The sequence below is a fragment of the Argopecten irradians genome, chromosome 4 (genome assembly GCF_041381155.1).
Source record: "Argopecten irradians isolate NY chromosome 4, Ai_NY, whole genome shotgun sequence".
NCBI lineage: Eukaryota > Metazoa > Mollusca > Bivalvia > Pectinida > Pectinidae > Argopecten > Argopecten irradians.
This window is the reverse complement of record NC_091137.1, coordinates 32,208,102-32,225,021: the sequence shown is the minus strand read 5'-3', so window position 1 is coordinate 32,225,021 and position 16,920 is coordinate 32,208,102. Positions and strand designations below refer to the sequence as shown.

The window sequence follows — 16,920 nt, the reverse complement described above, 5'->3', positions numbered from 1 at the left end:
TTCTATTTGTTGCTAAGAAAACATCAAAGTAAACGAAAACTAGTCAAGAGTAGAAACGTTGATCTGAACGATGTATGGATTATACAAAACAAGGTCACATTCATGTTCACGGTTAGTTTTGATGAGTATTGTTATTATATCTGCTTCTCCACACAGTAAATAACACACCGCCAGCAATCACTGCACTAGGAACCAAACCCAGAGTCAGTACAGCGCCACTTATTGCTACTGCACCCAGCTTACTCTGAAAATAAGTAACATAAAGGGCATCAAAAGTACATCATATATCTAAAAGCACTTAGCACTAGACAAAAAATAATTACATGTCGCTGTGTCCGTCACTGGTTCGAGATTGATACCAAATGATGCGTTCCTTTACATTCACAAGTTTATTTTGTCATTTTCTGATGTTAAATTTAAGTGTAATTTAAGTCTACTTACTTTTAAGTATCTACAAATGTACGGGCTATGTGATATTTTACATCAAAAGATGCTTAATGCGGGCTATTTGCCGATGCGGGTAATCTGTAGAAACTTCGACCAAATTTGGAATATATACGGGTTATACCTTGTAAGCTATTTCAATTACATTGTAAAATAGTTCATATTATTTAAGATAACATGTACTACAGAAAGTATACCTTGACGTGCTAATACATTTCCAGTGATTGTGGTAGATTATACGCACTTTAAGTGTTATACACATTTTTCTTTTTTTGTACCACTTTTTTATAAAGTTGCAGCACTGGAAGTATTTTTAATTATAAAAGTAAACAAGAGGCCCAGAGGGCCTGTTTCGCTCACCTGGTTTGTAATGCCAAGTTATGTTCTGAATACAGATTCATTGTTTCTTTTCTAAAGGAATTTAAATATTTAACCCTATTTTCCCTATCAAGGCCCACACATCCTTCCCCTGGGGGGTCAGAGCCAAAACTTATACAAACTTGATTCCCCTTCCCCTAAAGATGTTTCTGGTCAAATTTGGTAACAAACCATGCAGAACTCTATGACTAGTAGCGATTTAAAGGATCAACCTCTATTTCCTCTATTGGGTCCCGCCCCTCCTGCCCCGGGTGGGGGGGGGGGGGGGGGGGGGTGGGGGGGGGGGGGGGGGGGGGGAGGGGGTGTGGGTCAGAGCCAAAATTTATACAAGCTCTAATCCCCTTCCCCAAAGGATGCTTCTGGCCAAATTTGGTTACAATCCATGCAGAACTCTAGGACAAGGAGCAAATATAAAGGATTTACCTCTATTTCCCTTATCGGCGCCGTCCCTCCTGTCCCCAAAGGGGTCAGAGCCAAAATTTATACAAGCTCTATTCCCCTTCCCCCAAAGATGTTTCTGGTCAAATTTGGTAACAATTCATGCATAACTCTATGACTAGTAGCGATTTCCTGCCCCCGGGGGTATGAGCCAAAATTTATACAAGCTCTGTTCCCCTTTGCCCAAGGATGTTTCTGGCCAAATTTGGTTACAATCCATGCTGAATTCTAGGACAAGTAGCGATTTAAAGGACTTAGCTCTATTTCCCCTATTGGGCCCCGCCCCTCCTGCCCCGGGGGGTCAGAGCAAAACTTATATAAGCTCTGTTCCCCTTCCCCCAATGATGTTTCTGGCCAAATTTGGTTACAATCCATGCAGAACTCTAAGACTAGTAGCAATTTAAAGGATTTACCTCTATTTCCCCTATAGGGCCCCATCCCTCCTGCCCCCGGGAGGTCAGAGCCAGAATTTATACAAACTCTGTTCCCCTTCACCAAATGATGTTTCTGGCCAAATTTGGTTACATTCCATGCGAAACTCTATGACTAGTAGCGATTTAAAGGATTTACCTCTATTTCCTCTATTGGGCCCCGCCTCTCCTGCCCCTGGGGGGTCAAAGCCAAAATTTATACAAACTCTGTTCCCCTTCTTCTAAAGATGTTTCTGGGCAAATTTGGTCAGAATCCATGGAGAACTCTATGACTAGTAGCGATTTAAAAGAAATGGGCTAGGTGAGCTAAAAAAAACCTTTTTAACGTGTACACGTAAAAATAGGCTCGAAAGATGCCGAATCGTTCCACACTCTTCTGAACATTGTCGCGACAATCTCGAAGTAACACGAGAGTTGTGAAACCAAGAGAAAATGTCAACATTTTTTCATAAACAAAACATGTGGTCGACCTCAGCAGACTGAAACTTCAAAGAACTTCAAAGAAAATAATATTTGACCATTACAATATTTGATACACACAATATTTAACGGCAATGTGTGAATTAGATGTTTCAAATACTCACTCTGTTGCCATAATTTGCTCATATTAGCTACACGGAAAACGTAAACTAACACATGTGCGCTTACACTTTTACCTGGCCCACCACGTGCAGGTCGTGTCGACGTCAGTCACGTGATACGATTCGGAATTCCAACAAAACTTGAAGGTATTGAACATGGCGGTGATTGAAGGCGCTTTATTCAAAACCAGGAATATATGATCCCTAGATTTTGGATCTCTTATAGGCCGACATATGCTTTTAGGGAGTGAAATCATCAAGTTGAATGTCGATGTTGAAATATCAAATGTTAAAGCGACATATAGTAACAGTGAAATTAGCATGAAATTTCATATAATGGTTTGATATTTATTTGGCGATAACACTTTACCGTAAAATGTCCACATGTTGGGCGATAACGATAGTATATTGTTCGTTCAAGTACCTATTGACATTTTGTCCACAAAGACTTTCAGTAAGTTGAAATGTATAAAACAGTTATTTAGAATTGAAATAACTTGGTATCTAACTTTTTTATGCAATGAAGATTCTTTAATATCAAAGAGTGTCTTTTGGCTTATATGAAGATATCACTATAACTTTTGCATAAGCTCGTGTCTTTTGTGACTTGAAGAAAATAATTCACACATGTGAAATTGATTTTATGTCTAACAAAAAATCTCATTGTGTTATTTCTCAATTATACTTTGATTATTTTTACCTGAATGGAAGATCCAGTGCCATATCTTTGTTCGGAAGCAAAGTGTTCACAGTTGTATGTTAAAGCGTGTATGTATTTGACAGTTCCAACTAAAGCCCTAGCTTCTCTTCCGATTAAGTAGGAAGGCCGAGGCAGTCTGAAATATAAGTCATATATAACAAGCTTACAGTGTTGCAAGCAACACACGCCCTCTGTCGTCAATTGCATTTTCTAATCTATGGCAAGTTAGTATTGCTTAGTTATGCTATCATTGTTTGAAGTTTGAACAAAGTTTGTTCATGTGTTCTGAAGTTATCGTTCGGAAAGGAAAATTTGTGAAACAAACTATTTTAGTAACAGTGACTTTTCTAGTTGACCTTTTAACCCAAAATCAAATCCCAAGCTGTATTTTCTCATATGCTACCATTGTGTGAAGTTTGACCAAAATCCGTTTTTTGTTTCTCTAGTTATCGTCTGGAAACTAATATTTTGTGAAACAATCTATTTTTAGTACTAAAGACCTTTGTAGTTGACCCTTTGATCCAAAATTCAATCCCAAGCTATGTTATGTCCTATGTTACCATTGTCTGAAGTTTGAACAAATTCCGTTGATGTGTTCTCAAGTTATCATTCGGAAACTAAAATTTGTGAAACAATCTTTTTTTAGTAATAGTAACCTTAGTTGTGCCTTTTTGACCCCAAATTCAATATCAAGCTGTATTTTTCCATATGCTACCATTGTGTGAGGTTTGATCAAAATTCGTTGATGTTTTCTCAAATTATCGTCTAGACACTAATGTTTTGTGAAACAATCCATTCTTAGTATTTTTGACCTTTGTAGGTGACCTTTTGACCTCAAATTCAATCCCAAGCTGTAATGTCTCATATGCTACCATTGTGTTGAGTTTGATCTAAATCAGTAATTTTTCCTCATGTTATCGTCTAGAAACGAAATTTTCTAAACGATTTATTTTTAGTACCAGTGACCTTTGTAGTTGACCTTTTAACCCCAAATGCAATTATCCCAAGCTGTATTTCCCCATATGCTACCATTGTGTGAAGTTTTATTAAAATCCATCCATTAGTTCTCAAGTTATCGTCTGGAAACCATTTCCGGCCAGACAGACCGACCGACCGACCGACCGACCGACAGAAAGACAGACAGACGGGAACAAACACTACAGTCCCCTCCTGTTTCAACGACAGGGGACTAATAACAGTGTTGAAGATTAAATGACAAAAATTCAGCAATAGGATACATACAAGATTTCATATGCATTATCGTGTAAAGATACAGATATGCATAGAACTTTATTTAGTTGATATTGTTATTGGTGATGCTATGTTTAGCTTTAATTCACCGTGTGACTTGAAAAAAGGTTTATATGTATCTGAATAATATTGTAGTACCTTTTGTCGTTGTCTTTATTGTTCTTTTAAGCCTTGCCTCCATTAGCGACCTCCCAGAAGTTTTCTTTTTTCACCACACCCTTGCCCATAACTTGCACACCAGAACACAAGCCGTTTCCGTCTCCTGTCAAGTGGACCACATAATCCTGTCCTGTGATGCAGATAACTATATATTTAAACAAGCTTTAAAAATTTACTACTCACCAGATTGAATGTTTTAAGCTGTAATAATCAATAAGAGTCACAGACTAATACGTACGATGCTTTATAAAAATGTGACATCACAGACTTGTAATGATCATTGTCATTTGTTTTATATGTTGCTTAAATGAAAACATACTTTAATTGTATTAGTTTAATGCCAGATCATTTAAGCACATGTCAGGTTTTTTGGTGGAGGAAAGCCGGAGTACTCGGAAAAGGAGAATGTATGGAAGCACATTTGGTACTCGCATCTGTGCACAAGTATTTTTTCCAAGAAACTGGCTCAAATGGTAATGAGGGTTCATACAAATAGGCATTGTGACCTCGTAAACATGTGGTTTATATAAAAAAAACTGTTTATTTCAGTCCCTATACCTACCTGCATGAGTCAAACTTTAGACAAAAACGGAATATATAGCCCAACAAAGGTAGTGGGTAGAACCAGACGTACTAGCTAACCCAGGAAACAATAAAAAGACATAATTACCAGTCGATTTCAAGATAGCTGCGCTGGCAAAACATCCGTCCACTTCCAAACATCATCCAAGTAGAACAATGTCAAAGTTGTTTTCTTCGCCCAATCTACTGCCCTCAAAATCTCAGAAATAAGAACTTTAGCAAACAGTGCCCAGGAGGTGGCTAAATGACGAGAATCACGCTGGCTGTATGACAAAATCTCACAACTGAAACAATCCAACGTGCGATAGAGTCCTTTGATGCTTCTCTGTGGTTACCAAACAGGTTGTAAGGAAAATGCATCTTATCACCTCTAATAGGCTTTAACCTATTTACGTAAAGTCTCAATGCCCAATATGGACACTACTTCATTGCTTGATGTTTAGCCAAAAACTTATGTTAGGTAGTATAAGAACCCGTGCTTATGAACTTATCTTTCCCCACTGATAACGCATAAGTCGCTAACTCTAGCCGATGAACCCATTGCCAACAGACAAATTATTTTCATTGCAAGCTATTTCAATGGTATACCAATGAAGGTGTAACAGAAAATCCGCTATATTACTTAAAGTTGTTGTACACGGATCAATCTGCTGTTCCTTACACCAGCTGTTGTACCATGTGTTTCTGGCATTATAGACTGCATGCGTAGAAGGTTGTCGAGATGCGGAGACATCTCGACGAGCCTGAACAACCTCCTGTGACAATCCCTTCGTAGCATGAGACTGTTTGACATTCCCGGATATGGATTGACAGCCTGCCACTTTGTTGTGTAAAAAGAAACTAGTAAAGAGCTAACTCCCTTGGATAATTCACCAGATGTTCGAGAAGATGCAGATACCATTATTGGTGTGTCTTCCTCGGGGCTACTAGAAAAACTACACAAAGCCCCTGTGTTGCTCTCCGCAGAACGGGGAATCAAAACTGTTGGATGGAATGCGAAAGTAAACATTTTCTTCCTAAGGAACTGACAATGCATCTACCGCTCATGCTGCCTCTCTTGAAACTGGCAACAGAAAAATGGCAATTCTTGTTCTCATTTGTTGTAAAGGTTACCCTATTACATGAAACACAAGATTGCACACTTCCTGACTTAAGGACCATTCCGTGACCTGACCCGTCCGGTCCCTGGAAAATGAATCCGCCAAAACATTCCTTCTTCTCGTAATATGTGCTGCTTTTGACTGAATTTGATATTTCTCGCACCATAGAAGAATCTACCAGGTCAACTAACAAAGATCTAGAGATTGAGTCCCCCGTGTGTTGATATAACGATCTACTGTTGGGTTGTTTTATCTCAGTCTTACAAACCGTCCTATCACCTTGGATTGAAACCATTTTAACGCTAGCAGGACGGCTTTCATTTCTAACCAATTGATGTGATGCCGGGCTTTCCAACTGTTCCTATGACCAGACCTCATTCATTCCTCTTAGTGGGCTCTCCAACCCTGGTTCAACGCATCAATGACTAGTATGGTCTCTATTGTTGGGGTCTGTATGTTCATGCCATTCAGAAGAGTTACCCAAGACCTCCACCAATTTAGAGCTTCCCGTAGTGGTTCCTTCACCGGAATCATCGTTCGAAACGATTTAGATAATGGCCTCCACAGAGCTAACAAGATATACTTAATAACTAAAATTGGACCGCATTCAAAGGCGTCCTATAGGAAACTAGAATGATAAATGTATGCCATTCCTGATCCAACAAACGCAGAGCACTTTCCTGCGCCCGATACAATATCTTTGCCCTGTTCTTATCTCTCTGACCAGTTGTTCTAAAATAGACCTCCACTTTTTTCATTGTTGCCCTTGCACGCATTCCCTTTTAAAGCAAATGCCTACGCCTATATGAGTTAAAGACCGGTGGGGTATAAAACTAACATGACATTCTCCTGATTGATACAAGAACTCCACGAGTTTTTTCCAAACGTCGGAGTAGCACAGCAGTGATCTTTTCATTACCTCTGGATTCCGTTCCCTTTCACAAACCTAGTCGCCTAGATATGAAAAACAGATGTTTGCTGTCTTTCCTGTTGAAGGACACCAAAGCAAAAACCTCCCATCAACTTGGTAATAACGCAAAAGCTGAGTGCATTGGAGCGTGCAGATATGTGTCCTGAAGATCGAAAGAGGCGACCCCATCCCCTCTTTGCAACGCGTTAATTACTGCCTGTAATGTTTCCAACATATTCTATAGCACCTTTTTCTAGAATAACTTATTGTAAAGGTGACCTGCCTTGAACTCTTGTTTGCCTGATCCCTCTATCTGCAGGAATGTTGACGAGTTTTAATCTTACTTTTACTACTTGTACATTCAAATAGGAATACAACCGTGCGGCGAATTTTTAAAATTTGCATTGCATTGTCAGCTTTGATACTGTACATAATTATAACAATATACATTTATTTAAATAACCATGTTGCAGTATATATACCGTACACATATTTGATAAATTGTGAATTATCGAAATATGTTTTCTCTATTATATCTCCTTGGATTGTTGGTACAATGTACATCAGTTAATGGGGTATGAATTTGTCTAGGGACCGCTTCATATGCCGATCTACTTTATCAGTATTCTGAATCATTCTGATGTTCTATCGGCTTTTGATATTGGCCTTGTAACGATCGGCTACAGGACCAATGTGAAAAAAAACCATATAGACTTCAGAATAATTCACTCGTAAACAGTTACAAAACCAATTTATATCAAACGATAGAACGTCAGAATAATCCACTCGTAAACAGTTACAAAACCAATGTATATCAAACGATAGAACGTCAGAATAATTCGGAATTATTGATGAGAGAAGTCAAATGTTGTAGTATTGTCTAACGGCAGAGCAACCTACTCCAAATGGTGACATTTACTACATGTACACAGGTACAAAAATACAGACTTTGACACCGTCAATCCCATGTTTTATTACAGGTATGTTTACTCTTATCATTATTTTTTTTTTAACTTTGATACGAAATTAATAGTGAGCTAGACAAATCCCCATTTTTTATTTTGTCACCCATTTCACACAGTTTATATCCATAAGTCTTGACTTTGCGTTTCAGGCGGTGAGGAAGTTGTCCACCTTACGGGAGATCTTGGTAACGCATCTGATGGTGGGTCATTTTCCGTATCAGGAGTACATTACGACAAAGCCATGGTTAAGATAGAAAATTTCTTCGATGTTGCTGGAGGACGCATTGCCAAAAAGAACAATGACAAAGACAAAGGTCAAAGGTCAGTTTGTGCAATGCAAAACACTTGTGGCATAAAGAGAATGAATATAATTTAATAGCACAGCTTCTGCGCACGACGATCATTACTTAGTTAATACATACACATGGCTGAACTTAATGGAGTTCATTTACGTATGAGCAAGATAAAACATTGGTTAGATGTATTCGGTGTTCAAACTACAAGTATATCTGTTGATTTAAATTCTATAATCCCCTGTAACTTTAAGGGTATTTGGTCAAATATATTTTTGTTCACAAATATAACATCACATGCATATGAATATAAAACTCAATTTAATAAAGTTTTTGTTTAGGATAAAAAAGAAGGAATGTTTAGTTCTGCTAGAAACATTGACGTCATTATGACGTCTCAAGAAGATGCTACTTTTCTGCTCCAGTCCCCGGTAAATTGTGAATATTACCAGAATGACAGAATGAAATCACATACGCCATATGACCAATTCATCAAATAAATACAAAGCAATTAGTAAAAGACGTCGTCGATATATGTGGTCTAGAGCAGATCTTTTGTCAGCTGTTTTGTTGTCTTTAGTACCTGGTTATTATTTAAATTATTCAGACCTTTTTTCAGTCTATATCCTTATTATGAATTTGACAACATATTTTATAAAACATCCTGTATAAATGCATTGTAGAGCTTCAGGTATCTTTCCCCGTCCGACCAGCGCTATTGTGAGAGACGCTTTGGCTATGAAAGACAGAGTTATGGAGTACAACATTTTCTTTAACAACTGTGAACACTTTGCTTCTTATCTTCGATACGGCGAGAAAAGGTCTGAGCAGGTATAATGGGAAGGTATATATATATAACTTTTTCGCTCATTTGGAAAGAATTTTGGTAACTTTTTCGGGAAATAAGCAAAAATTGAAATCATTTTCATAGAGAATAGTGGTCATGTGAGAATAGTGACCATAACAAAGCCATGTGTTCAATGCATGAATTTTATAAAAAAAAACCCATTTAAATCCTTATCTATCATCATTAATGAACATAAATAAATGTTTATTACCATATATGGTATATAATAAAGCTTGAGTCTCCGCTACAAGAGAAGGTCCCTCCCTTGAGAGTACACTATATAAAAACATTTCTATTTATGCAACAAATCATAGCCCCTGAATCTGTATGACACTTCTAAAACTGATAGATAGAAAAGACTTCGAGAACTTACCAGTCTCTAGAGTAGTCAGATACACAGATCCTGGCGGTCCCACTCCTTCCTCGTTCACAAATCTCACCAGAACATTGTAGACCGTGTATGACCTCAGATTTGATAGGTCAAAATTATCCTGTGTAGTAGTAAAGTTGGAATCAACAGCTGCAGAATTGTTTAAATTTTTTACGGAGATTAAATAATTTCTGAATTCTCCATTCCTGTGAGAACATTCCGGTTCGTTCCATGCTATTGAACCAGTACTAGCTGAAGTGGATGTCACACGTAGATCCTTGACAGGACCAGTCGGAACTGAAGTAAAAAGTCACATGTCAGATTTCATAAAGTAGATAAAAAGCTCTGAGAATATTTTGCATATGACACAATAAACAATAAACACCCAGGGTGTTTGAAAAAATAAACAAATGGAGGGGCACTTAATGGAACCAAATTTAGACCTTTCACAAAATTACTATACTAATTAGTACATGTAAGCTTGCAAAAGAAACAAAAAATGAAAATAAATGGTATTCATATTTTCAGTCTTCAATAATCAAGATTTATTTTCAAGGTTTAGTGAACAAATGGGAATTTGAGGGGAGGGCGTATAGGGAGGGGGGGGGGGGGAGCTTATAGGTGCATGGGACGTTATTGGTACATGCACATCATTGCATATAGAAATAATTTTTCAAACTCTTTCTCAATTTCAATGATGATCTCCAACATAGTCTATATACAAACCTTTGGCAGGTGTAATGAATTCTCCTTCCTGCTCCGTCCTCGACTCTGTCAGATTGCCACGGGTGATTGAAACATGCACTTTATACTCGTACTTTCTCCATGGCAACAGATCAGGAATACTTATGTTTGTGTTGTTCAATAAGGAACTGAGGTGGAAAAAGGAAATAGAAAACTATACAATATACAATATCTGTATGCAATGTATGATGGTTTATGGTAAATAACAGCAGAAGACAAAAATGAAAATTAATTTTTAGTATAACTTAAAAAGAATTAACCTACTGATAAAAATAATGATCTTTTAAACACATATAATGAGTCAAGTGAAAGACAAAAGAAGCAACCATTGATTTAAAGATTGAAAAAAATCTGTTAGCATGTTAATAATTTTGTGGATCAAAACGTACACTAGTTGGAAATCAGTGTCAATGATATCTGGCCCACAGCCCCGCACCCTGGACACGCGATACATCAACGTCAGGTTGTCAAGGGAAACGGTCTGGTCTGACATCAGGGTCCAGTTTACATACAGGGACATGTCAGTTGTGTTTACATCAACGTCAAAATCAGTGAAAACGGCTCCTGTAAAGTAGCAAAATACAATCAACAAGGACGTCTTAAGAGATAGATAATAAGACAATTTATAATTATGCTTTGGTTTATATTAATTGGCGAATAATAAAAAAAATATAATAAAAAACATTAAGGATGCAAAGTCATGTTTAGTTAAACAGAAATATAGTGAATTGTTCAATTAATTGAAGTTAAAAATCAATATATAAATCAAGTATATTGTATAATTCACTACTGATCCTCTGTTTTTTTATCAATAATTCTAAAAAAGATTGTCTTACACCTGTACATTATTAAGCTATTAATATTTTGAATGTCATGACGAAAGGCCATCAAATTTACAAAAATAAAAAAATTTCTAAAGAGGAGAAAAAAAAAAATAAAAAAAATCACACTTTTTATCGATTATAAAATAATTAGGTTCCAAGGCAAAATGAAATCTAACAAACTATCCTAAGGAGGAAATCTTTTAACCTGTGCCTAATTCTTTTTACTTTACAGATCAAATTCTGTTGACAAAATACCGGTAAGCTGTTATCTAAATAATCAAAACTCTCCCAATAACTGGCCTACTATTCCATACTTAAATATTACAGAGTATCTAGCCTTGCGAGTAGGTATTGATTGTCGTGTCTTGTGATTTACTTTTCAGAGAAAACGACATGAGTTTTGCTCACAAAATTGTGAAGTCACAATTGATACCAAGGACAGATAACTCTATAATATGCAAAGATGGAATACCGTATGTATACGTTAGAAGTCAGTGGTAGAAGTATTTACCTGGTAAGGGTTGTATTGTTGTAATCAAAGGTTTTATTGTAGTAGTTGTGAGAACTGCAGATAAAAAAAGCATTAATGGAAGCATAAGTTTTCAAATTACTGTTAGGCGACATACAATTGGTCCAACACCATTAGTCTGAAATAAAAAAACAATCACCACAACCCAGCAGTTATGTTAAATTAGAAAAAAAAAAAAAAAAAAATAAACTTTAGACATTTAAATCATACTGGTAAATATTTAAGCTCAGGCGATCTCTTTAAAGTGGACTGCTCGTTTTTCAAACTTTTTCAGGCTGTATGTACAACAAATGGTGCAGAAAATTATATGAACTTGAGGTTATATATGTAAATATCCCATGTCAAAAGATTTATATATTTTCCTGAAATTTAGACTGACATTGAGGAGTTTTGGAGGTATCATGCATATTTCTCTTACCCTAGAGAGGGACATTCACAATTTTACCAGTTCTATACGTAATAGAATCTTTCACCTCTTTTGAAGTGAGACAGCTAGGAGAATCTGAACCCAAGGGATAAATTCTTAAGCTGTCAAACACTCGATAACTTAAGAATTTTATCCCTTAAAATTCTCCTGTCTTTCCCCAAAGGGTGTCAAAGATCCTATCGATTTGTGTCCATAAATTTTGGATAGACATCCAAACAAAAACATACCTAGAAAATAATAATGTAATGCATTAATGTCACTATGTAAGTATTTTTCAGATTTTCTTAGATCTTTTGTCCAACTGGAGTTCTGATAACAAATCATACAAGTGACATTGCAAATGTCATCAAGTTACAAAATTTGAATTGAACATTATACAAAAATTGCACCACATTTTGTGCATTCATAACTGAAGCTCACTCAACCAAATTCATGTGAGTAGATCTTTTACATATGTGAAAAATATGTTTTTTGTATTCATCATTAACTTTTAAATACATATCTTTTAATTAGCATACTGATGATGTTGAATTTAAAGAACTTGTATCATTTAGCATCAGCTAGGACAGCTAGAAAGATTTTATACATGTGAAGTTTTAGTTTATCTCTTAAAACTAGCAATAATAACTGTATAGTGCATATAATAAGATGAATGTGAGAAGGAAAATACAGATTGGCATTGCTGATTGACAGCAGTGGAGGAATCTGGAAAGGTTTCCAAGAAAATAATCCAGGGGAGATAACTACATGCACATTTCCTTGAAGTCCTTACAAAATCGCTGTTTTAGAATAAACAAAGGCTGTAAATCAAACTCAATATTAATTTTTCTAAATATTTCAATTGACATACATATTTACAATACAAAAGGATATTTCTTTGTCCCCATATGTTGACTTTCCGCAGGTTTTTGTTTTCGGGTCAAAACAAGCGTTAGACTACAATTGCGTGACAGCATTTGTCATTTTTGTTAATATGTAACTGTAACAGGGTGCAGGATTTACAATAAATTTAATACCTGCCTCTGCCAGGGATCGAACTCGGGACCTCTGGATTACTAGTCTGACGCTCAACTGATCGAGATAAAGAGAAGTTCTCTCTAGCCGAGCGATATATTGCGGCTAGTATTGACCAGGGTTACATACTCCCCCTCCAGGAATCAACTCGTCCTCGAGTTTCCAGGGGTCACAACGATTCCTTCGCAGGTATCGTGAAGTGTCATTCCCGAGTCCCTACATGGGCGCCAATGTAACAGAGCACATGATTTGATACAAACATAATCACCACCTCTGCCAGGATTCGAACTTGGGACCTCTGGATTACTAGTCTGACGGTCAACCAATCGAGCTAAAGAGAAGTTCTCTCTAGCCGAGCGATATATTGTGGCTAGTATCGACCAGGGTTACATAACTATTCTGTATTTGCATATTACAGAATAATCAACCCTTGCGGGTAGGTATTGATTGTGACGCCATATGTTTGCAAGCCTAACATCATTCTTTTCGGAAAATAAGAGGCCCATGGGCCTTAAAGGTCACCTGAGTTCAGATACAGAATGAAACAAAGACATGCATATAAACACTATATATTGGCCCATCAGGCCCTTGAAGTCAGTCAGTGATTTCATAAATTTGACTTTTTAATCTATGAAGATTATGTGAATTAAGAAGAAAGATTTTTGAAATGTTATCCATTTTGACCCCACCCCTCTGGCCCCTGGGGGTCGGCCCAGACCAATATGGATTATGATGTTAAAATGCTATCTCAGGCTAATAATTCTAACACAGATAGACTAATTTCCTATGAAAACTAAGCAAATAATGTCCCTAAATGTGTTTTTCCAATATAAACTATAGTAAATTTGACCCCCTCCCAAGGGGAAAATTTGAGATCCCAGGGCCATGAAATTCAAAATTTTTGAATAGGGCCTTAAGACCTTACAATCTATCAAGAGTATCTGGTTCCATCAAATCTGTGAATTCAAAAACAAGATTTTTGAAATTACCATTTTGACCCCTTTTGGCTCCACCCCTCTGGCCCCAAGGGTCATATAATTCACAATTTTAATAAAACACCTAAAGACCTGTCCATCTATAAAGAGTATTTGATTCTACCATTTCCAGTATTTAAGAAGAAGACTTTTAAAGTTTGAGCCTATTTGCCCCTTTTGGCCCCGCCCCTCTGCCCCAAGGGGGTTGACCAGGACCAATATAGATATATGATATTAAAATGTTATCTCAGGCTAATAATTCTAAACAAGTTGGACTCATTTCCTATGAAAATTGAGCAAAAAATGCTCATAAATGTGTTTTCCATATATAAACTATAGTAAACTTGACCCCCTCCCCAGGGGGAAACGTGAGGCCCCAAGGGTCATACAATTCACAATTTTAATAAAACACCTTAAGACCTGTCCATCTATAAAGAGTATTTGATTCTACCATTTCCAGTATTTAAGAAGAAGATATTTAAAGTTTTAGCCTATTTGCCCCTTTTGGCCCCGCTCCTCTGCCCCGAGGGGGTTGACCAGGACCAATATAGATATATGATATTAAAATGTTATCTCAGGCTAATAATTCTAAACAAGTTTGACTCATTTTCTATGAAAATTGAGCAAAAAAATGCTCATAAATGTGTTTTCCCTATATAAACTATAGTAAACTTGACCCCCTCCCCAGGGGGAAATGTGAGACCCCAGGGTCATATAATTCACAATTTTTGTAAAGGACCTCAAGACCTTTCCATCTATGAAGAGTATGTGATTCTACCATTTCCAGAATTTCAGAAGAAGATTTTTGAAGTTTAGCCTATTTGACCCCCTTTGACCCTGCCCCTAAGGCCCCTGGGGGTCAGTCATTGAAAATTGGTTAAATGGGTTCCAATGGCCATCTCATACTGCTAATTCTGACAATATTTGACTTATTTCCTATTACAACTGATCAAATAATACTCAAAAATGTGTTTTCCCTATATAAACTATAGTAAACTTAACCCCCTCTCCAGGGGGAAACCTGAGACCCCAGGGTCATACAATTCACAATTTTTGTAAAGGACCTTAGGACCTTTCTATCTATGAAGAGTATTTAACTCCATCACATCTGTGAGTGGAGAAAAAGATTTTTTAAATTTTAGTCAATTTTACCCCTTTTGGCCCCTCCCATAGCTCCCTGGGGGGGTGAGGACCATATAATTCACAATTTTGATTGGCCTTATGCCTTAGAAGGTTTGTGCAAAATTTCATTGAAATTGCTTCAGCAGTTTTGGAGAAGGATTCAAAAATATAAATTGTTTACGGACGGACGACGGACGACGGACGACGCACGACGATGGACATAAGGCAATTAAAAAAACTGATGGAAATTGTGCCAACAAAATATTGACGTCACAATGGATACCTATATGCAAGGGAGCTAACTCTGTAATATGCAAATCGGAATGTTGATTCCAGATACAAAAACAGCCTCATATAAATATCCTGATATAAAGTAAATATATATTACATAGCAGAAATGTTGTATTGTCTGCTTTTAAAAGAGAAACTGACCACCACCGAAACAAAGGAATTCCATTTAGTATATATGTAATACAGTATACTTGTTAATTTCACTTCACTCCATATGAGGTAACATCAAAATTAGTAAATAAGAACAATAGAACTCAATTAAGTAGGTCAGACAATCGGAAATAAAAACAGAATCAGAGATATCTAATTAGCAGAAGTTTAAGGCATTATAGTTTATCTAAAAATGTTGATATATGTATATATACTGTGTTTTCACTAAATCTTACCGGAAGCAGATGAATTGTCTAAACAAATAATGCACATTACCGATGAAATGTCTTAAAATTTTTATATTTCTAATTCTATAATGTATTCCAAGAAAGATTTTCTTTTCATGAAAATGTGATATGATTGTGATATGCAATGAAAAAATGAGCAAACTTTGAAGAGCACTATCTCAATCATAGTACTACTACATACTTTTCATGCAGCTTATTTGTTAATACAGATGAACATATATTGTACATTTAATATAAAAATTCTTTTAAAACCCTCTTTTTTTATTAATGATATACCAGTATGGAAATAAACACTCAAAAATCTTAAAGCTTTATCATGCATACAACATGGTAAATGCAAAAACACACTGAGAATTTATGAGTATAATTTAGTCTGAATAACATACCATATTTTTCCAAACACACGAAAAATCTTAAGGTAAATACAAATGATTGAAGGATGAAGAATTCTGCTAGACTTACCAGGACATGCAACTGAAAAGAACTTGGTCTCGAATCCCCAGATTTTGGTACTGAACGGTTTTTTGCCATCCTTGGCGATGGTGTCCACTCTGAACTTGTAAAGAGAGTTTGGGTCGAGTCCAGTAAAAGTGTAGGTGTATGTATTGAGAATATCTGTATCACCGACGGGGGTGTTCACTTGGCTGTACCACCCTGGGTCAGATATATTGTCACTTCTGGACCAAACCCTGTAGCAATAATAATCCGAAATGTTATTTAATTTTTATTAATTGAGGAAAGCTGTATTTGGTGATCAATGAGATTATAATCCAACTAGAGTTGTGAACTAGTGTGGATCATTTTGTCAACTAGATTCTATATTCATTTTGAGTACTTTGATTACTATTATTAATTATCTAAAAAAATAAGAGTTAGTTCCCTTTATCGTTCCTTCCTCCACTCTTTTTTCTATTTGATAACTACACTACAGAAATTTTCATGATGAGGCCAAATCCAATCACTTGTTTTAAAAAAATTACAGAAAAACCAAGCTAAATATTTTCTAGACAATCTACTTTCTCTCTTGATTACATGTGCAATTTGAAAAGAAGCATGACTGAAGGTTGTGATTGGATGAGTCCATTATGTGTGACCCGAATTGAAGGACACAAATAGGGACAAACCTGTCTATGAAGACCACCTAAAGG

At 36.4% G+C, this 16,920-nt stretch overlaps 2 protein-coding genes across 6 annotated transcripts in view; one reads left to right on the top strand and one right to left on the bottom strand.

Annotated features, from left to right (window-relative positions):
• Positions 1-7,896: 7,896 nt before the first annotated feature.
• Positions 7,897-16,920, top strand: part of LOC138322237 (phospholipase A and acyltransferase 4-like) — a 118,673-nt gene continuing 109,649 nt past the window's right edge. Inside the window, exons 1-3 of the mRNA XM_069266281.1 lie at positions 7,897-7,906; positions 8,089-8,260; positions 8,916-9,063. Of these exons, the coding sequence (XP_069122382.1) occupies positions 7,897-7,906; positions 8,089-8,260; positions 8,916-9,063 (330 nt within the window). The remainder of the gene's footprint in view (positions 7,907-8,088; positions 8,261-8,915; positions 9,064-16,920) is intronic.
• The window catches only part of LOC138321324 (receptor-type tyrosine-protein phosphatase F-like), a 47,071-nt gene continuing 39,523 nt past the window's right edge, over positions 9,373-16,920 (bottom strand). For 3 of the 5 annotated variants that reach the window (XM_069264942.1, XM_069264944.1, XM_069264943.1), the window contains exons 9-13: positions 16,235-16,461; positions 11,529-11,582; positions 10,583-10,757; positions 10,176-10,321; positions 9,373-9,746 (exon numbers count right to left, since the gene is read on the bottom strand). In XM_069264942.1, coding sequence (XP_069121043.1) covers positions 9,388-9,746; positions 10,176-10,321; positions 10,583-10,757; positions 11,529-11,582; positions 16,235-16,461 — 961 coding nt within the window. In that variant the 3' untranslated portion in view covers positions 9,373-9,387. Of the gene's footprint in view, positions 9,747-10,175; positions 10,322-10,582; positions 10,758-11,528; positions 11,583-15,760; positions 15,779-16,234; positions 16,462-16,920 lie in introns of all 5 variants that reach the window. The other 2 variants (XM_069264945.1, XM_069264946.1) reach the window with 2 other exon arrangements.